At 38.2% G+C, this 22,680-nt stretch overlaps 1 protein-coding gene across 4 annotated transcripts in view; it reads left to right on the top strand.

The window, feature by feature from the left end:
- The window catches only part of KPNA6 (karyopherin subunit alpha 6), a 66,416-nt gene that overhangs the window by 24,657 nt on the left and 19,079 nt on the right, over positions 1–22,680 (top strand). Inside the window, exons 1-2 of one of the 4 annotated variants that reach the window (XM_077150485.1) lie at positions 21,870–21,969; positions 22,379–22,458. The exons of 1 other annotated variant lie outside the window; for it this stretch is intronic. Coding sequence is in view for 1 of the 3 variants with exons in the window: in XM_077150483.1 (XP_077006598.1) it covers positions 21,951–21,969 (19 nt within the window). In the remaining 2 variants the exon portion in view is untranslated. Of the gene's footprint in view, positions 1–21,837; positions 21,970–22,378; positions 22,459–22,680 lie in introns of those variants that run through there. 2 more of the 4 variants (XM_077150483.1, XM_077150482.1) reach the window with 2 other exon arrangements.

Raw genomic sequence — 22,680 nt, 5'->3', positions numbered from 1 at the left:
GCCAATACCATGCTGTTTTGACCACTGTGGCTTCATAATATGCCTTCAAGTCCGGCAGCGTGAGACCTCCAGCTTCGTTTTTTTTCCTCAAGATACTTTTAGCAATTCGGGGCACCCTGTTCTTCCAGATAAATTTGCTTATTGGTTTTTCTATTTCTGAAAAATAAGTTGTTGGGATTTTGATTGGTATTGCATTGAATCTGTAAATCAATTTAGGTAGGCTTGACATCTTAACTATATTTAGTCTTCCAATCCATGAACACGGTATGCCCTTCCATCTATTTAGGTCTTCTGTGGTTTCTTTTAACAGTTTTTTGTAGTTTTCTTTGTATAGGTTTTTTTGTCTCTTTAGTTAAATTTATTCCTAGGTATTTTATTCTTTTAGTTGCAATTGTAAATGGGATTCGTTTCTTGATTTCCCCCTCAGCTTGTTCATTACTAGTGTATAGAAATGCTACAGATTTTTGAATGTTGATCTTGTAACCTGCTACTTTGCTGTACTCATTTATTAGCTCTAGTAGTTTTGTTGTGGATTTTTCTGGGTTTTCGACGTATACTATCATATCATCTGCAAACAGTGATAGTTTTACTTCTTCCTTTCCAATTTTGATGCCTTGTATTTCTTTTTCTTGTCTAATTGCTCTGGCTAGAACCTCCAACATGATGTTGAATAATAGTGGTGATAGTGGACATCCTTGTCTTGTTCCTGATCTTAGGGGGACAAAAACATTTTTTAATTTATACATTTTGTCACTATCGTTATACACTCTAGGCATTCCTAGGTTATACCATCTCAGTCTTTATCGTCTATCTTTCCTTCTGATTTTATTTGTGCCCCCAGGCCTCCTCCCTCTATCATTCTTACATTCAGCTGCATTCAGTGTTCTAACATTATTGTATTACAGTTAGGTAGTGTTGTGCTATCCATCTGAATTTTTGCAGTCAATCCTGTTGCACAGTCTGTATCCCTTTAGCTCCAATTACCAAATATCTACCCTATTTCTATCTTCTGATGGTCTCTGTTCCCAACTGTAATCCTCCAAGTTCATTCATTGATGTCAGTTCATATCAGTGAGGCCATACAGTATTTGTCCTTTTGTTTCTGGTTACTCTTACTCAGCAGAATGTCCTCAAGGTCCATTCATATTGTTACATACTTCATAATTTTATTTTGTCTTACAGCTACATAATATTCCATTGTATGTATATACCACAGCTTGTTTAGCGGCTCGTGTGTTGATGAACAAAATTTGGGCTGTTTCCATCTCTTGGCAATTGTAAATAATGCTGCTATAAACATTGGTGTTTAGGCCTAATTTTAAGTGGGTTTAGCCTATCCTTTGCAGGTGTAAGTTTCATATGAACAAACCCCAAGATTGAGGGCTCAGCCTATTGCTTTGATTGTCTCCACTGCTTGTGAGAATATCAGGAATTCTCCATTTAGCAAAGCTGAATTTGGCCCCTTTCTTTCCATTCCCCCAAGGGTACTTTGCAATCTTCATGTGCTTTTGAGCCATCTGTATTTGCTTTTCAAAAAAATGCCTGTTCATATCCTAGCCTATTTTTAATTGGGTTGTTTGTTCTTTTGTTGTTGAGTTATGTGATTTCTTTGTATATAAAGGAAATCAAACCTTTGTCCAATATGTGATTTCCAAATATTTCCTCCCATTGAGTTGGCTGCCTCTTTACCTTTTTGACAAGGTCTTTTGAAGTGCAGAAGCATTTGATTTTGAGGAGTTCCCATTTATCTATTTTTTTCTTTTACTGCTTGTGATTTGTGTGTAGTTTAGGAAGCTGCCTCCTATTACTAGGTATTAAAGATATTTCACTATATTTTCTTTTAGAAGTTTTATGGTGTTAGTTCTTATGTTTAGGTGTTTGATCCACTTTGAGTTAATTTTTGTGTAGGGTGTAAGATATGGGTCCTCTTTCATTCTTTTGGCTATTGATATCCAGTTCTTCCATACCCAGTTATTGAAAAGACTACTTTGTCCCAGTTCAGAGGATTTGGGGGCCTTGTCAAAAATCATTTGACCATAGATTTGGTGGTATATTTCTGCACTCACAATTCGATTCCAATGGTCAGTGCTTCTATCTTTTTGCCAGTACCATGCTGTTTTATAATAGGTTTTAAAGTCAGGGATTGTTAATCGTCTCACTTCGTTCTTTTTTATGATGCTTTTAGCTATTCAGGGTCTCTTTCCCTTCCAGATGAATTTGGTAATTAGCTTTTCAAAATCTTCAAAGTAGGTTGTTGGAATTTTGATTGGTACCTTGTTGAATCTGTAGGTCAGTTTGGGGAGAATTGACATCTAACTATGTTTAGCTTTCCTATCCATGAATGGGGACTGTCTTTCCACTATTTAGATCTCCTTTGATTTCCTTTAGCAATGTTAAATAGTTTTCTGTGTACAAGTCCTTTACATCCCTAGTTAAGTTCATTCCTAAGTACTTGATTCTTTTAGTTGCTATTTTGAATGGAATTTTTTCCTTAACTGACTCCTCTGCTAGGTCATTGCTTGTGTATAGAAATGTTACTGATTTTTGCGTATTAATTTTATACCCCACCACTTTGCTGAATTTGTTTATTAGCTCAAGTAACTTTGCTGTAGATTTCTCAGGATCTTCCAAGTATAGTATCATATCATCTGCAAATAATGAGAGTTTTACTTCCTTTCTAATTTGGATGTCTTTTATTTCTGTGTCCTTCCTGATTGCTCTAGCTAGAACTTCTAGCACAATGTTGAATAATAGTGGTGACAGTGGACATCCTTGTCTTGTATCTGATTTTAGGGGGGAAAGCTTTCAGTCTTTCTCCATTGAGTATGATGGTGGCTGTTAGTTTTTTATATATTCCCTTTGTCATATTGAGGTACTTACCTTTGATTCCCATCTTTTGTAGTGTTTTTATCAGAAAAGAATGCTGAATTTTGTCAATTGCTTTTTCAACATCAGTCGAGATCATGTGATTTTTCCCTTTCGATTTGTTGATGTGCTTTATTACATTAATTGATTTTCTTGTGTTGAACCATCCTTGCATTCTGGTATAAGCCACACTCGGTCATGGTGTATAATTCTTTTAATGTACTGTTGGATTCTATTTGCTAATATTTTATTGAGAATTTTTGCATCTGTGTTCAATAGGGAGATTGGCCTGTAGTTTTCCTTTCTTGTAGCCTCTTTACTTGGTTTTGGTATTAAAATGATATTAGCTTCATAAAATGAGTTAGGTAGAGTTCCTTTTTCCTCAATTTTTGGAAAAGTTTGAGTAGGATTAGTGTTAGTTCTTTTTGGAGTGTTAAATAAAATTCCCCTGTGAAACCATCTGGCCCTGGGCTTTTCTTTGTAGGAAGATTTTTGATGACTGATTGGATCTCTTTTCTTGTGATTGGTTTGTTGAGATCTTCTGTTTCTTCCTGAGTCAGTGTAGCTTGTTTGTGCGTCTCCAGGAATTTCTCCATTTCATCTCAGTTGTCTAATTTGTTGACATGTTGTTGTCCATAGTATCCTCTTATGATTTCTTTTATTTTTTCAGTGTCTGTGGTAACACACCCCTTCTCATTTCTGATTTTATTTGCATCTTCTTTTTTTCTTTGTCAGTCTTGCTTAAGTTCCTCCAGGTGTGCTGTCAAGTCCTCAGTTTTTGCTCTTTCTTGGTTTTTGATATAGGTATTTAGGGCAATAAATTTCTCTCTAGCACAGGCTTTGCTGCATCTCATAAATTCTGATAAGTTGCGTTCTCATTTTCATTCATCTCCACATAGCTACTGATTTCTCTAGCAATTTTTTCTTAGACCCACTGGTTGTTTAAGAATGTGTTAATCTCTTTATATTTGTGAATGTTCTCGTTCTTTGGTGGTTATTGAGATCCAGCTTCATCCCATTGTGATCAGAGAAAGTGGTTTGAATAATTTCAATGTTTTAAATTTATAAAGACCTGTTTTGTGCCCCAGCATATGATCTATCCTGGAGAATGTTCTATAAACACTAGAGAAGAATGTGCTTTGGGGTGCAGTGACCTATATATATATGTCTCTTAGGTCTAATTCATTTATCAAGTTGTTTAACTTCTCTGTTTCCCTGTTGATCTTCTGTCTGGTTGTTCTATCTATAGAGGAGAGTGGTGTATTGAAGTCCACTGTTATTGCGGAAACATCTATCACTTCTTTCAGTTTTGCCAATGTCTGCCTCATATACTTTGGAGCTCTGTGCGAGCATAAACATTTATGGTGGTAACATGTTCTTGGTGAATTGATCCTTTAATTAGTATATAGTGTCCTTCTTTGTCTCTTATGATGTCTTTACATTTAAAGTCATTTTGTCTGATATTAGTATAGCTACTCCTGCTCTCTTTTGGTTACAGTTTGCGTGGAAAATCTTCTTCCATTCTTTCATTTTCGATCTATTTGTATCCCTGCATCTAAGTGAATCTCTTGTAAACAGCATATACTGGATTATGTTTCTTAATCCGTTCTTCCAATCTTTATCTTTTAATTGATAAGTTTATTCTGTTAACATTCAAAGTTATTCCTGAAAAGACATTTCTTTTTTTTCCTTTTTTAAATTAACTTTAAAATTTAAAAAAAATATATAACAACAAACATTCTTAACATATGATCATTTCGTTCTACATATATAATCAGTAATTCACAATATCATCACATAGTTGCATATTCATCATCATCATTTCTTAGAACATCTGCATCTATTCAGAAAAAGAAATAAAAAGACAACAGAAAAACATTCATACATACCATACCCCTTACCCCTCCCTTTCATTGATCACTAGCATTTCAATCTACTAAATTTATCTTCAACATTTGTTCCCCCTATTATTTATTTTTATTCTGCATGTCTTATTCGTCTGTTGATAAGGTAGATAAAAGGAGCATCAGACACAAGATTTTCACAGTCACACAGTCACATTGTGAAATCTGTATCATACAATCATCTTCAAGAAGCATGGCTACTGGAACACAGCTCTACATTTTCAGGCAGTTCCCCCCAGCCTCTCCATTACATCTTGACTAACAAGGTGATATCTGTTTAATGCGTAAGAATAACCTCCAGGATAATCTCTTCACTCTATTTGGAATCTCTCAGCCATTGACCCTTTATTTTGTCTCATTTTGCTCTTCCCCCTTTTGTTCAAGAAGGTTTTCTCAATCCCTTGATGCTGAGTCCCAGCTCATTCTAGGATTTCTGTCCCACGTTACCAGGAAGGTCCACACCCCTGGGAGTCATGTCCCACGTAAACAGGGAAAGGGCGGTGAGTTTGCTTGTTGTGTTGGCTGGAGAGAGGGGCCACATCTGAACAACAAAAGAAGTTCTCTTGCGGGTGACTCTTAGGCCTAATTTTAAGTAGGCGTGATTTATCCTCTGTGGGGTTAAGTTTCACATGAACAAAGCCCAAGATTAGGGGCTCAGTCTCTTGCTTTGGTTGTCCCCACTGTTTGTGAGGATATCAAGAATTCTCCACTTAGTGAAGTTGAGTTTTCCCCCTTTCTCACCACTCCCCCGAGGGGACTTGAAAAGGCATTTCTTGAATCCACCATCTTATCTTTTTTATTTTATTTGTCAGATCTGTATATTCTTTTCCCTCTTTCTGTTTGTATTCTTTAAACTTACTTAGTGGTACTCTTCAATTCTGTGCTGTCCTCCAGACCTCCCTCTCATGTCTTTTTTTTTTTTTTTTTTTTCATTCGGCAGAACTCCTTTTAGTATTTCTTGTAGGGCTGGTCTCTTGTCGACAAATTCTTTCAGGACTTCTTTGTCTGTGAAGACTTTATTCTCTTCCCCAGTTTTGTAGGACAGTTCAGCTGGGTAAATTCTTGGCTGGAATTCTCTCTTTCAGAATCTTGAATATATCATACCACTGTCTTCTCATCTCCAGGATGGTAATTGAGTAGTCTGAGCTCAGTCTTATTTGGTGTTCTAGTTTGCTAGCTGCTGGAATGCAATATACCAGAAATGGAATGGCTTTTTAAAATAGGAATTTAATAAGTTGCTAGTTCACAGTTCTATGGCTGAGAAATTGTTCCAATTACAAGTCTATAGAATAGTCCAATCAGATGCATTCAGGGAAAGATGCCTTGGTTCAAGAAGGCCAATGAAGTTCAGGGTTTCTTTCTCAAGTGAGAAGGCACATGGCAAACAGAGTTTCTCTCTTATCTGGAAGGGTCCATGGTGAACATGGCATCATCTGCTAGATTCTTCTCCTGGCTTCCTTTTTCATGAAGCTCCCCAGAAGACATTTTCCTTCATCTTCAAAGGTTGCTGGCTGGTGGACTCTGCTTCTCATGGCTACATTGTTCTGCTCTCCTCTCTCTGAATCTCTCATTCTCCAAAATGTTTCCTCTTTTATAGGACTTCAGAAACTAATCAAGACCCACTCAAATGGGTGGAGACATGCCTCTACCTGATCCAGTTTAACAACCACTCTAGATTAAATCACATCTCCATGGAGATGATCTAATTACAGTTTCAAGCATACAGTACTGAATAGATATTAGAAGAAACGGCTGCCTTTACAAAATGGGATTAGGATTAAAGCTGGCTTTTCTAGGGTACATACATCATTTCAAACCAGCACATTTGGTTTCCCTTGTGTGTTAGTTAGATTTAGTTGTCAACTTGGCCAGGTGAGCATACCTAGTTTTGTTGCTGCGAACATAAGCCAATGGTAGGTGAACCTCATCTGTTGCTAAGTACATCTGCAGTCGACTAGGAGGCGTGTCTGCTGCAATGAGTGACGTTTGCATTAATTGGCTGGTGCTTAAATGAGAGAGCGCAACATAGCACAGCCTAAGCAGCTTGGCATTCCTCATTTCAGCACTCGGGGTTCGTGTACATGGGGTGTGGGGTGAGTCACCAGTCATGGGGCTGCGCTGGTGAGGGTAGCATACCTAAGGAATGTGGCAAGAGGCCCTTTTTGAAACCCCTGCCTCATAGATTTGTTCCTGTTGTTTAACTTTGAGGAACAGAAGGATAGAGATTAAGAAAAAGGAAAGGAGATAGAATATTAGGAGGAAGGAAAAGGTAAAACTTCCTCTTGATAGGGAGCAAGAAAATATAGTTATCCTCTCCTGGAAACTTCCTTCATAGGTATATTAGTTAGGGTTCTCTAGAAAAACAGAATCAACAGAAAATATTTGTAAGTATAAAATTTATAAAAGTGTCTCATGTAACCGTGGGAACATAGAGTCTAAAATCTGTAGGGCAGGCTGTGAAGCTAATGGTTCTGATGGAGGTTCTGGACAAACTCCACAGGAGAGGCTCACCGGCTGAAGCAGGAAGAGAGCCTGTCTCTTCTGAATCCTCCTTAAAAGTCTTCCAGTGATTAGATCCATCATCACTCATTAAAGAACATACTCCCCCTGGCTGATTACAAATGGAATCAGCTGTTGATATAGCCAATGTGATCATGATCTAGTTCTATGAAATGTCCTCATAGGAAAAGACAGGCCAGCACTTGCCCAACCAGACGAACAGGTAACACTACCTGGCCAAGTTGACACATGAACCTGACCATGACAGTAAGAAATTCAGCTCACTTTAGGAGCTGAAAAGAAAATGGAAATACCATTGATTCAACATTTAGGCACTAGACACTTCCATATTATTTTATTAATCCTACAGGGCTCTGTATAGTTTATTATTCAGTTTTATAGATGCAGAAATAGAGACTCAAATAGAGTAGAAAATTTTCCTATGCTTTTGCAGTTGGGATTAGAACCCAGCTCACCTGACTCCCAAGTTAGTGCATGTTCCATTATATCATGTTTGAAGAAGTTGATAGGTTTTGAGGAACAACTTTGAGAGTCTGTCAATAGCATGTATTCTGAGAGTAGATAGGATTCCCTTTTTATAGTCTCTCAGCCTGTTTTCTTTCCCTATATTGCCCTGTGCTCTCCCTATATGAGGCTGCAGAAGATTGTCTGCCTAATCTAGGTGACTTTTTTTGGATTAATGGTTTCAGGTTAGAGATATCCCTGCTTCTGTTTTGTCTGGAGGGCTGTCAGAAAGGTGTTTTCTCATATTGTTAAAGTGAAGAATTAATCCAAAGCTTTATGTAATTCAGCCCACTTTGAGAAAATGCTGAAAATTTCCCATTCAGAAATTGAGCGGAAGGTGCAGAGTGGGCTGTAGGGTAGAGACCAGCTAGCCAGCTATCTGATTATTGTTCTGATCTTGGAGGCATTTTACTGCAAAACCTTTGGTTTGTTCCCAAACAACCCTGAGGCTTCTGATTTCCTGATCTTTGTTCCAGGTAAACTGCTTACCCTCTCCACCTCCATTACCTCCAGAAATATTAACCATCTAGCCTTCAAAGACCACTTCAGAGATTATCACTCAGCAAAGATAGTTCTCACTGCCACCTTCTAGATTTATTACACAAATGTATTCATGATCTTTTATATTCTTAATGCTATGAGACTTCAGTGTTTTTGACAGCTTCCTAAAGGCAGAAACCTGTATACAGTACCTGTACACATACTTTTTTAATGAATCATAAATCACACATCTGTTAGGCCAGTTTTGAGATAGTCATTTGGATGTTTTATATATATATATATTCCTTGAACCGTGCAAGTGCTTAAATATATGAAAGGATAGTTGGAAAAATTTTTTTTCCTTTTTAAAATTTTTTTAACATATGATCATTCCATTCTACGTATATAATCACTAATTCACAATACCATCACATAGTTGCATATTCATCATCATGATCATTTCTTAGAACATTTGCATCAATTCAGAAAAAGAAATAAAACAGGAACAGGAAAAAATAAATAAATAAGTAAATTATACATACAATACCCCTTACCCTTCCCTTTCGTTGATCACTAGCATTTCAATCTAAATTTATTTTAACATTTGTTCCCCCCTATTATTTATTTTTATTTCATTTGTACTCCTCATCTGTTGACAAGGTAGATAAAAGCATCAGACACAAGGTTTTCACAATCACATAGTCACATTGTGAAAGCTATGTCATTATACAATCATCATTAAGAAACATGGCTACTGAACACAGCTCTGCATTTTCAGGCCGTTCCCTCCAGCCTCTCCATTACATCTTGGATAACAAGGTGATATCTACTTAATGCGTAAGAATAACCTCCAGGATAACCTCTCGATTCTATTTGGAATCTCTCAGCCATTGACACTTTGTCTCATTTCACTCTTCCCCCTTTTGGTTGAGAAGGTTTTCTCAATCCCTTGATACTGAGTCTCAGCTCATTCTAGGATTTTGGAAAAAAATTTTAAAGAAATATTTGGGCAGTGGTCATCTGGTTCTCTTGCATGTCTCCACCTACCTGTCATCTCCCCATCGCTAGGTCTGAGCATTACATTTACTTATAGACCCAAGGGCCACAGGGACTAATAAATCCTAGGAGAGAATTAAGACTAGAGAGCTGGGACTATCAAGTATATGATTGCTTTGGTACCTTAGACCCTGAACTTTGAATATATAATTATGTGTGCAGAAGACAGTTTTCCCCAAATGCCCTTTTGGGTAAACCACCTAGTTTATAGATTGAGCATTGTTTCCTGCAGTGATTGCTGTTGAGCCCAATACTATGAGGATACTGCCAGAATGTGAGCAAGTCTATTATGTCCACATTGTGGACTGCTCTAGTTGTTCCATAGATAGATGAGCCTCTCCCTTTGTCTGGGTGACTGGCAGTTCTGACAGGCTTGCAAATAACACCCTGAGAGCTTCATGCTATCAGACCTGTTACATGTTTTCTTGTTTACAGTATTTCCTGGTCAAGAAACTCTGAGAGGGGAGATTCTATCTTACCAAGCCAGCATTTTACTGTTTGCAAAGTACTTTCATGTATATTCCCATTTGTTCGTCATTGTAACTCTGAGTAGACAGGAAAAGGGTAGGTATTCTGAACATTTCTTTTTATCATTTTAACTTTATTTTGAAATATTTCAACCCTATAAACAAGAATGAAAAATACTTTGTTGCGCTCCCATATACCTACTACCCAGCTTTGTCATATCTTTACATGATGCCGTCTTAGCTTAAGATTCCTTCAGTAGGGAAAATACATACAATTTTACTGCAGTTGAAACCCCTGAGCAGCCCTCCCTGGACTCTCTCCTGTTGTGAATTCTGCATTTATTCATTGCGTACATGTTTTCTATTTTTGCCCTCAATTTATGCCTCCCTAAACAATAAATAGTATTGCTTTGTAGGTTTTTAAATTTTTTTTTATTGTATAATATAACATGTATACAAAGCAAAGAAAGAAAAAAAGCAATAATTTTCAAAGCATCCTTCAACAAGTAGTTATAGAACAGATCCCAGAGTTTGCCATGGGATTTTGTCTTGAGTGGGTCATCTCAGATTTTTCCTTCTAGCTGTTCCAAAACACTAGAGGTTAGAAGGAAGATTAATATAGTAATTCAGCAGCCTTACTTGTTTGTTAAATCCCGTTTTCTCTGTTATGCCTCGTTTTCCTTTTTTTTTAGGTGGATGATCTGGGAGTCGAACCCAGGTCTCCTGCATGGAAGGCGAGCATTCTACCACTGAACCACCCATGTACCCCTCGTTCTCCTTTAATCTTTCTCCCAATCTATAGGGATCTTTGGGGAATGCCTGTTCTTTTTGATGTTGAGAAGGGGTGTTCACGCTAAAGGATAGGGGGGTGTAATTAATTGATAATCCTGGAGGGGCTGGTCCCTCTGGGTTTCAGGATTTATTTGACCTAGGAACCCTCTGGGAATTACATGGTCCAGGAAGACAAATCTAGTGCATGAAACCTTTATAGAGTCTCATTTTGAACCCTACGTGTTCTTAAGAGTCAACAGGAGTGGTGCTGATTGGGGTTTAGCAAACCATGGCAATTAGCACTAACTGAAGCTTGCATAAGAACAGCCTCCAGAACAGCCTCTTGACTCTATTTGATGTCTCTTGTCCACTCATGCCTTGTTTTATTGCACTTCTTTTCCCCTTTTTGGTCAGGAATGCATTGTCAATTCCACAGTGCCATGGCCAGACTCATCCCCAGAAATCATGCCCTATTTTCACCCCAGGATGTCATGTTCCACATAGGGGGAAGGGTAATGATTTTCCTTGCAGAGTTGGGCTTAGAGAGAGAGAGAGGCCACATCTGGGCAACAAAAGAGGTTTCCTGGAAGTAACTTCTCGGCCTTGTTATGGGTAGTCTTAGCTTCTCCCCTACAAAAAAAAGTTTTATAAGGGCGAGCCTCAGAATTAAGGGCTTGGCCTGTTTTCTTGTGTGTCTCCAATGGTTAAGAAGGTACCCTGGGGTGATGTGATGGTGGCTTAGTGGCAGAATCCTTGCCTGCCATGCTGGAGACCTGGGTTAGTTTCCTGGTGCCTGCCCATATGAAAAAAAAAAAAATTGAAAAAAAGAAGACGGTACCTGGTGTTTCCCAGATGGGAAAGTTTAATAGAGGGGCTCTCCCAATACTTTTTCCCCTCTCCCTCTTTTTTGTTTTTTTGGTATGCTGTATGGTGGGGTCACATTTCATTATTTTTCTGTGTGAGTTTCCTGTTATTGCAGCACCATTTGTTGAATTTCTGTTTGTTTGTTTTGCTTGTTTGCTTTTTTTGGGAGGAAGTGCATGGACTTGGAATCGAACCTGGGTCCAGACCCACATGGCAGGCGAGAATTCTACCATTGAACTACCCTTGCACTCTCTCTACCGGTATTTTTTAATTATCAGCCCTGCATATTCTGAGATGTATCCTGATATTACATTAACCTATACAGAATTATAAGGCCTTGTTCCCTTTCTGGATTCCCAGAACTTGGTTCCTTTTTACTACTGAATAGTTTTCTGTTCTATGTGCCATATTTTGTTTATCCATTCATCTACTGGTGGACTCTGGGGTTGCTTTCACTTTTCGGCTATTGTGAAGCATGCTGCTAGGAACATGGTTGTACAGATATCTGTTTAAGTCCCTGCTTTCACTTCTTTGGAGTACATACTTAAAAATAGGATTGCTAGGTGATACGGTAGTTTGTTGTTTAACTTTCTGAGGACACACCAAAATATTCCACAGCAGTTGTACCATTTTATATTCCCACCAGCAAATGCATAAAGGTTCTTATTTCTCCACATCTTCCCCAACACTTGTTATTTTCTGTTTTTTAAATAATAACCATTCTAGTGGATGTGAAATGGTATCTCATGGCTTTAATTTGCGTTTCTCTCAGGGCTAATGCTATTGAGCAACTTTTCAGGTGATCGTTGGTCATGTGTATATCTTATTTGGAAAAATGTCTAAGTCCTTTGCCCATTTTTGAGTTGGGTTGTTTATTGAATTGTATAACAAGACAAATAGTCATTAGTGACCAGGGAAATGCATATTAAAACTGCAATGTGATATCTCATACTCAACAGCTAGAATAAAAAGGGGAGATGATAACACATGTAGGCACTGATGTAGAGAAATTGGAGCCCACATACATTGCTGGTGGAAATATAAAATTGTACAACCACTATGAAAAATAGGCTGTTCCTCAAAAGGTTAAACAGAGTCACCCTATGACCCAGCAGTTCGATGCTGAAGTATATACCCAAGAGAAATGAAAACATAGATCCACACAAAAACGTGTACATGAATGTTCATAGCTGCATATTCATAATAGCCCCAAAGTAGAAACACTGCAAATGTCCATCACCTGATGAATGGATAAATAAACTGTGATATAACCATTCATTGAAACACTATCTACAATAAAAAAAGAAAAAAGTACTGATTGGTACATGCTACAACGTTGTTGAACATTCCATTGAAACATTATGCTAAGTGAAAGAAGCTAGTCACAAAAGACCACTTAGTATATGCTTCTATTTATATGTAATGCCCAGAAGAGACAAATCCAAAGACAGAAAATAGATTAGTGATGCCTAGGGCTGGGGAACTGGAGGGCTTGAGGGGTGGACAACTAAAGTGTATGGGGTGTCTTTAGGGAGAAGAAGATGTTGTAAAATTGATAGTGGTGATGATTGTACTACTCTGTGAATATACTAAAAGCCACTCAGTTGTATAATACTTTAAATGCGTGAATTGTATGGTATATGAATTACATCTTACTAAAGCTGTTACAAAAAAAATAGACTTCCTCTTTGGCAATAGGGCACTTAAAGTCTGCTCAGTGAGACAGGATCACTTAAAATAACTAACATGGCCTTTAATTTGTATTAGTAGAAGCTTATCAGAGGCTACAACTGGTAGGCTATGGGCCATATTTGGCTTGCAGCAGATATGTTTTATTGGGGCTCATAAAATATTTTTTAAATTCTCCACAAACATTAAACAACTTATTGTATATAGAAATCCAAATTTCTAGTTTATCTTGAAAACCAAATTTAGAAAGTCTAACAAAAAACTTTTAGAGATGGATACATGAAGGAAAATGGTCTTCAGTACTTGAAAGAACATTACTTCAGGTCTGAAGTAGGATCGGTATAAGTTACAGACTTGCACTTCTCATTCAAAATGATAAGCAGGATCCAAACAATCATTCGGTGATTAAAACTGAGTGGCATTTGGCATGAATTTATTGTAAACCACTTGAGATCATTTGGGAAATTGAGGTTTAAACTGTTGAGCTTTTGGCTCAGAGGAGGCCAAGTACAGTTTTTCTTTGTTTCATCCTTCGTCAGCTGCTTCTGCCATGCCACCCAATTTCAGCCCCAGTGAAATCAGAGTCAGGTACCAGAGCTGTACCAGTAGGACATTGGTATCATATCTGCCCTGGACCTATTTCCAAAAAAAAGATTGGTCATGACATTACTATGGTGACCAGTGACTTGTAGGGTCTAAGAATTGGAATAAAATTAACTATTCAGAACAGACAGGCCCAAATTCAGGTGGTGGTATGTTCTGCCTCCATTCTGATCATCAGAACCCTTAAGGAACAGAAAGATACAGAAAAACTTTAAGTGTACTGGAGATACCAGTTTTGATAAGAGTGTCAATATTGCCTAACAGATGCAGTACTGATTTTTAGCCAGAGAACTCTCTAGGACCATTAAAGACATTCTTGGGACTGCCTAGTTTGAGCTACAGTATTGATGGCCATGACCATCAGGACATCATAGATGGCATCAACAGTGGTGCAGTGGAATGTCTAGCTACTTAAGAATTACAAAGGAAAATATTTCAAAAAAGGATCACTTGACAACAGAAAAAAAAAAGAAACTGTCTGAAACATTTGGGAGCATGCTTTGAGCTCTGCAATGTGCCATACACTCAATTATAAATATAAGAAGTCTTGCTCTCAAAGTTTTGTCTGAAAGTGAGAGGTAGTGAGGGTGTGAACTAAAACAGTGTCATTGGAGGAAACTGTTGGGGTTAGTGGGTAAATTCATTGTAATTTACTACCCTTATTATCTTTGGGGAGGAGAAGGTTTATTGGCTGGCTCCATAACTGATGAATGGTGATGGTATTAACCCAGAACTAGGGAAAATAGGAGAAAGAAAATGAGGTGGAGATAGCCAGTAGGCATTTGGAAATAATCTTTCCAGCAGGAGGTTGTGACAACAGGGACAATAGGGATTTGATACTTGGTGTAAAAGTGGAGGTTGAAGCTAAGGGAGAGCACTTGGAGGAGGTACTCTCGCTGAGAAGAGGGCCAAAGGTAGAACTTTGGTACACACTAACGTTGAGAGTTTGGCATTCGAATAGAAACACGGTAAAATATCTGAGAAGCAGTGGTTGCAGAGGTTAGAGAAGAAAAGGGAGAGGGTGGTGCCGTCAGAATCATGGGTAGAAAGTTTCAACATGGCAAAATGATCATCAGTGGCAAATTAGAAAGTCAAATGGAATGAATCCTGACAAGGTCACTGGATTTATCTAAGCCATCTGTGTCCTTTAGTCATTTTAGTCTTTTTGTTTTTTATTCACGTTTCATGTCTTCTGCAGGAAACCTGTGGTTTCTGGATTTCTAATAAAAAATCCTTCTGTAATCTGCCTTTGTAGGTTCTGCTCCACTTCAGTCATGAGGAAAGTTTCTTCACACTGTATAATTCTTCACTTAACTACTCAGGAAACATTTATGAAAAGTTAACATTTATTAGCTAGATCTTGTGTTTGTCACAATGTAAGTGCTCACTAAGTATTCAGATTTTTGTGTCTATGATATTATAGGTGTTGGGGACACAGCAAAAGACCCTGTCTTTATAGAAATTACAAACAGATTATAAATAGTGTAATGAATGAATAAGCAGGTGCTCTGACAAAAATGGGAAGCTTTACTTTGGTTTGGGGTAATGAGGGAAGAACCCAGCAATTCCAGGAGCTGGGGAAGAACATTGTAGGCAGAAAGAAAACAGGAAGTGTAAAGTCTATGGAGCAGGAAACATCTTGATGGGTTCCAAATACTGTCATGGCCAGTTGGACAGGAACGTATGATGAATGAGGATAACGAGTTGCATGTGATGAGATGAGCTGTAGATATAAGTAGGGCGTTGTATTGTGGAAAGGATTTTATTCCTTTTTTTTTTTTTTTTTGTATTTTATTCTAAATGGGAGAGAGAGGAGTATGTTCCAGTTTTATTGCTTATAGGGTATGGGAGTTAGGTGTATTCTGTCATATGATAGAGTAAAACAAATACAATGCAGTTGAAAATTGTTTGCTCTTAGTGAGGAATTTATAGGTATTTATTGTGCTATTTCAAACTTGCAGTGTTTGAATGTTTCCTAATAAAAAGGGCAAAAAATTGTTCGGTTTTCATAGAAACAGAGAAATGAAGTGGTTGCTGGCAAGGTTAGGGGGTTGTGAATGACAGGTTGTACTCATAAGTGTCTAACTGATTCTCAGTATGAAGAATTGCAGTGGTAATTGTAGCTCACAAAATTGTAGATTAACAGTAGCAAAAATTTACCATCAATCTTGCACTCATTCACAGTAATTATCTACTAGATAGATCAGCAAGAAGAAGACATGTAAAATTTAAGCCAGTCTATATTCTTTTCTTTTGGTATGTTTGATAAGAAACAGGGCCAGGGAAATTTTATAACATTGCTGAAATGTTTGGATTTTTTATTCTCTGATATCTTTTACTTGTGTGTTGTGTGTTATCTTCCTACCCTTAAGTCCCAACATCATGGATGGTTTTATTTGCTATGGAGGAATTTTCATTTGGTTAATTCTGATGGTATAAGAATTAGTCCACATAAGGTCAGATGTACTTTATTGTTGTGGTTGGTTAGGTTTGCAGTCTAGGAAGAGAACTCACTGTCAAAGAAAAACTTGAACTGTGCAAATGAATTTCTGAATATCAGGTTTGGTGGGACGGGTGCTTCTAGACTAGAGAGCTAACTGCAGAGGCCTTTAGATAGAAGGACTAATTTAAGGGCAGGAGCCAAACTGAATGAATTATGTGTGTTGGTAGAGATGGAAAGAAGTAAGACGCAGAGATCCAATTCCAGCTTCACAATTAAATAACTGTATGATCTTGTGCAAGTTATGGCAATCCTGAATCTGGTTTCTTAGATAGTAAATGGATATGCTACTAACGAACTAGTCTTTCTCATTTTTTGGGTAGGTGTCATTTAGCTTCTATGTATGAAAATAGTTTTGTTTTGTTTTGACAACAGAACATGATTTACTGAGGTTTATTTAATTAATTGCTTAAAATGGAGATAATGCCTACTTCTCAGGATTGTTGTACAGTGGAGATTATATCTACAAAGAGTTTGGCACATTACCAAACCTTCCTAATCTGCTAAGGCCATGGGCTCTATATCCTAGGACACTCTTAGTCTATTTTGTCTAATATTAGTAAAACTACCTCTGTTCTTTTCTGGTTACTGTTTGTGTGGAATATCTGTTTCCAACCTTTCACTATCCTATTTGTGTATTTGGATCTAAAGTGATTCTCATATAGACAGCATATAGATGGATCGTAATTTTTTATCCATTCTGCCTGTCTCTGTCTTTTGATTGTGGAGGTTAATCCACCAACATTCATTGTAAAGGCAGTACTTTCTTCAACCATTTTATCCTTTGGGTTTTATATGTCATATCTTATTTTTGTCTTTTTTTTTTTTTACCCTTTTAGTTACCCTTATTGATAGCCTTCATTTCTACACTTTTCTTCCAAACCTCTCCTGCCTTTTCCTTTCATCCTGTAGCACTTCCTTTAGTACTTATTGTAGGGCAGGTCTCTCATTAACATTCTCTCTCAATTTTTGTTTATCTGTGACTGTTTTAAACTCTCCCTCATTTTTGAAGGACATTATTTGCTGGATAAAAAGTTATTGGCTGGCAGTTTTTCTCTCTCAGTACCTTAAATATATCATACTACTGTTTTTTTTGCCTCCATAGTTTCTGATGATAAACTGGTATTTAGTCTTATTGAAGATCCCTTGCATGTGATGGATTGCTTTTTTCTTGCTGCTTTCAGAATTTTCTCTTTCTTAGGCATTTGGCATTCTGATTAGTGACTTGGAGTAGGTTTATTCGGATTTATTATATTTAGAATACATTGCGCTTCTTAGACCTATATGTTAATTTCTTTCATAAAAGTTGGAATTTTTCTACCAGGATTTCCTCAGATATTCTTTTTGCCCGCTTTTTCCTCTGTTCTCCTTCTGGGATACTCATGACACATATGTTTGTGTGTTTTGTGCTGTTCATTCAATTCCTTGAGACCTGTCTCTATTTTTTCCATTTTTTCCCCTTTCTTATCTTTTGTCTGTAAAATTGTGGATGTCTTATCCTCTAGTTCACTGATAATTGCTTCTGCTTCTTTACATCTGCTATTGTTTGCCTCCAGTGTATTTTTTACCTCTTCTATTGTGCCTTTCATTCCCATATGTACTGGGATTTTTTGCTTGCTTGTTTTGTGGGTTTTTTTTTTTTTTTTTGCATGTTTTCAAATTCTTTTTATCCTCACCTAGCATTGTCTTTATATCCTTTATCTCTTTTGCCATATTTTTCTCCATCTCCTTGAATTGATATAGGAGATTTGTTTGAATGTCATTAATTAGTTGTTTCAATTCCTGTATCTCATCTGAAGTTTTAGTTTGTTCTTTTGACTGGGCCATATTTTCCTGTTTCATAGTATGGTTTGTAATTTTTTGCTGGTGCTTAGGCAACTGATTCACTTGATGAGTATATTCTGAAGATCAGTTTCTCTCTCTCCTGCCAAGGATTTTCTTGTTGTCTTTGTGCTATAGCTCTTCTTTGATACTGGTTCAACTTGTTATAGACCTTTAGAATAGTTTGTGTTTGATCAGATTTTTTCAGCTCTTATTCATCTGATTCTTACTCTGGATATATGGTATAATTTTTGAGATTGTAATATTTGTGCAACTGTTTCACTCCCGGGAGAAAGCTTCCTTTCCCTTGTTCTCCTCTGGGAATGTTGATCTATTCTGTTTTTGTTGTTGTTTGCATGGGCAGGCACCAGGCATCAAACCCGGGTCTCCAGCATGGCAGGCAAGAACTCTCCTATTGAGCCATTGTGGCCTGCCCTCTGTTTGTTTTTTATTTGCCTCATATGTTTTTTTATTTGCCTTTATATGTTTTTAACACTGTTTTCATTATTTCTAGTTGCTTTTACCAGGAGGGCTTTTTCTGGGAGGAGGGTCCCTGTCCGTTTTTCTCTGTCAAAACAGGCCCAGGACCCACAGAAGTGGTGTAGATAGTTCCAAAGTACTCTGGGGGTGTGCGGGGAAGACCCAGAAGGATGTCAGTCTACTCTATATCTTTCTGATATGTACTTCCCTGGTGTGCCCAGCAGCTGGCACTCTTCAGCCACCTGTTCCCCATAGTCCTAAAATGGTACTGTGCCTTTAATTCTCAGCCGATTGCCTCTGCTGGGGGTGTGGTTGAAACAGAAGTTGCCAGCCTCTTTGGGCTTTGGCCAGGGAGGGTTGGAAACTGTTGCCCAGATCCCAGGCCCTGGAAGCTGAAGTCTCTTACTGCTGCTAACTGCCCTGGCCCTTGCCCACTTCTCCCCTTTTCTTGGGGAAGAGCTGCCCTTTAGAAACCTGTCCCCAACTGACCAGAGAAGCTACTGTGTCTCAACCAGTCCCACTTCCTCCCCTGCTTGGAGTGGGGTTGAAATGGAGGCTGCCAGTTGATTTCTGCCCTGGGCAGGTTAAAACTGTAGCTGTTATTAATTCAGCATCAGTGAGTAAAAGATGGGAAGAGAAGAAGATGAGAAGCAGTTTTACTACTTTGGAGAATGCTGTATTAGTCAAGGAAAGAGATACTGAAATCTTGGATGAAGAAGGGAGCATGGTAAGAGTATTGTGGAGAAGGAAAAGGCTCAGTTGACACCTCCTAAGCAGAATCCTAATGTTGGCACACTTACAAGGAGAAATGACAAGGTGTTGGACCTGCCATTAAAACACTTGTAATCTAGGTGGGGAGTTTAAAACAAACTGACTGTAAGGCACAGTAGACTAGAGGCTATAATCAAGTATGAGCCAAGTTGTTTGAGAGCACTTTTGCTTGATTCCAGGAGGTACAAAAAGAGGGATACTGGAATAGATGAGGATGGTTCAGAAAAATAGTAATTTTATTTTTCCTGGTAGGCTCATGAAGGCTTCATGACAACAGTAAGGCCCCTGAACTTTTCTGGCCCACCCCTCAAGTCCCTGACACTGTCTCTGCACCTGATGGGAGTGACAGATTGGATGAGAAGGAGGGTGCAAGTAAAGTAACTCTGGACCTGTTCTGTCCAGTATAGTAGCCACAAGTCAGATATGGCAATTGAGCACTTGAACTGTGACTAGTCTAAATTGAGATGTATATAGGTGTAAAATACACAATGAATTATGAAGACTTAGTACCAAAAAGAAAAGAATAATTTTTAAATTGATCACATATTAAAACAATAATATTTTAGACATATTGAAGTAAATATATTTTTGATATTAAAAAAACAAACAAACCTGTAGCTGTATTTTCTCAGGAGCTAGAATTCACTTTGAATTCACTAATCAAAAGCTGGAGTCAGTGCCTGTTCCCCGCTCCCCCCACCCCTTTCTGTTCTGGGTAAGAATTGAGTGTTCTGAATTCACTAATCAAAAGCTGCAGACATTGCCTGGCCCTGTCCTTCCCTCCCTCTCGCATTCATGGGATAGAGGGCTTCTATTTCCAGCCAGGGAGTGGCTCCCTAAGGTAGCCCTTTGTGCCAGTGGTGGGTAGATCCCAGCCTCTGCAACATAGAGAGATCTACTCACAGCTTTTTACCACAGTTTATCAGTCTCTTCCTTCTGCTCTTTGCTGGATAGTGTACGGTGTTCTTCGGGTCTCCAGAGCCCCGCAAGCAGTTGTTTCAGTCAGTTCCTGGCTATTTGCTAGCTTCCCTGGAGGGTGAACTGAATCCTGACCTCCCTATTCTGCCATCATCCCTTAGGGCACTCTTATCCCTTTCATTTTAGTTAACTGGCAAAGGGTCTTAGCATTTTAACTGAGAATCTTTTGATGATTTTTCTACTTGAGAATTCCTGGTGAAAAATTAAAGAAGGGGCCAGCTGAAAAAGCCATTTCCCCCTGGGAGGAGGCAGGTTTTTTCATACTTATACTCTTGAAGGAAGATATCTCCCAGATGTTGGGAGATATCAGTTTATATCCTTAATCTGTCCTCCCAGTACTATTAAATAACCTTAATGCATCATGATGAGCTATAAAACTTCCTAAATATAGCATATGCCCAAGAGTTAGCCTGCCAGATTTAAAGTCTTAGCTCATTCTCTGTGCCAGGGCAGTGGCAATAATGTTTCATCAGAAAGTCTTCCTTTGCAAAGAGGACAGCCAGCTCAGCTTTAGCAGCAGGACAAGAATCATAATTTGAAAAGGTTGATAACTTTATGATGTTTAAGGGACCATCTTCTCCTTTGAAGACTGTCATGTCATTAGCTAGAAAATGAATGCTGGTTCCACTAACTCTGTGTTTAGCTTTTGGGGGCTCTTCTAGGTAGATGCTTTCAGTTGATTACTTGGTAACTTTTTTTTTTTTTGAACTTTTAAAAAATTATTTTTAGGGCGGGCCACTGTGGCTCAGCAGGCAAGAACGCTTGCCTGCCATGCCAGAGGACCCGGGTTCGATTCCCGGTGCCTGCCCATGTAAAAAATATATATATATTTTTTTATTGAAATATATTCATGCACATAGAGTCCATCACTTGGAAACTTTCTGAAATATAGACCAGGTACATTAGACTTCGGTTTGAAAAATCCTGGAGCCAGCAGCTAAGCTGTCCAGGGTGCTTTAAGCACACATTTGTGCACTTGAAGGTGTTATGACATTGTTCACATCCCACACACAGGATAGCTGGCTATATGTAGTATGCCTATTTCTGTGAAATTGGGCATAATTTAAAAATTTTATGAATCTCAAAATTTTAAACATACCAGTGATTATAGCCCTGCAGTTATCCAGTTAGTGTGTGACCTGAGCCTGTTTCTTCATCTATCAGTTAGCACCCAAACCTGTTTTGTATAATTATGACTGGTCCTCCATTCTAAAAACTTAGAAAATGCATGATATCGTTACATATTTATTTCCTAGAAATAGAGATATAACTTGAGGGACCTGTTCACTTTGAGAGAGTTCATTGACTGAAGAAAAAAATCAGTCTGAGGCAGTTAGATGTAGTAAAGGTTATTTATTATGTTATTGTGTGTTTTCTTGACCCAGCTCCAGTAGGTAAGAAAGTGATTGATGGAAAAAGCCCCTTTGTCTGCTGGGTCCCTGAGAGCAAGCCAGCCTTCCTTTGGTTGCTGATTGTAGATGTGCTTGTGTTCCTTTCTCCTTCCAATCTGATCTCCCCTGTCTGACTTCTCCAGTGAAGTCATAAACAAATATTTGTGATAGTTTCTTGTTACCATGGTAACTAAAGAAACACAGTAGCTGGTTTCCCCTTCAAGCTTCACTGTCAGTGCTGCTTGAAGGAGGGACAACCCTTGGGGGAAAGCCAAGGCTCAGAGTCATGAAAAATCATTTATCAGGTAATGGGGAACAGCAGTCCACAGTGCTTCTTTTAGAAATCTGCCCTGTACCTGTGAGCCTTCAGGCCCAGGGATAATCAGGGACCCCAAAGGCAGGCTATTGCCATCTCCTAGAACTTTCTGCAGTAAGTAAAAATGTGACACTTGCACATTCTAAGAGCCTACTGCTGCTACTGAGTCCCTAGAATGCTTTCCAGAAAGCCCAGAGGAACCTTCCCTGAAGTTTGATCTGTTCTCTATCCCTGACTCCAGGGTTAAGCTCTCCATCTCAACCTCCATTTTCATTTTTCTTAAATCAAATTCTCTCATAGATTACTTACCCCTGCCCCATTTATGTGCATTCATTCTTGTTCTATTCTTTCTGCCCTTGCTTCCCACCTCCACGTTGAACTCCTGCTTGAAAACTCAGTCCACATTTTATCTTTGGAAGATTTTCTTTTAAACTCTGTCATCACAATTACCACTAACTCTCCAGAAAAAGGGCACAGAGTAAGTTTCTCTTTCTGTGTTCCTATAAAACTTTTACATCCCTTTTGCAATAAATTTAGTTATTGTTTAAGGTTAGAAATGTAGAGGATAAGAGTTGTTAATAAGGGAAAAGCCAAGTTTGTAAGGCTTCAGTCCCATCTACGCACACTTCCAACACAAAAGCCACTTTACTTTACATTTTAAAATTAATATTGGGATTCCAAGTCATATTTAATTGGAGGT

The sequence above is a fragment of the Tamandua tetradactyla genome, chromosome 2, assembly GCF_023851605.1.
Source record: "Tamandua tetradactyla isolate mTamTet1 chromosome 2, mTamTet1.pri, whole genome shotgun sequence".
NCBI lineage: Eukaryota > Metazoa > Chordata > Mammalia > Pilosa > Myrmecophagidae > Tamandua > Tamandua tetradactyla.
Note: the sequence above shows the minus strand (reverse complement) of the source record. Positions and strands in the feature narration are given on the sequence as shown.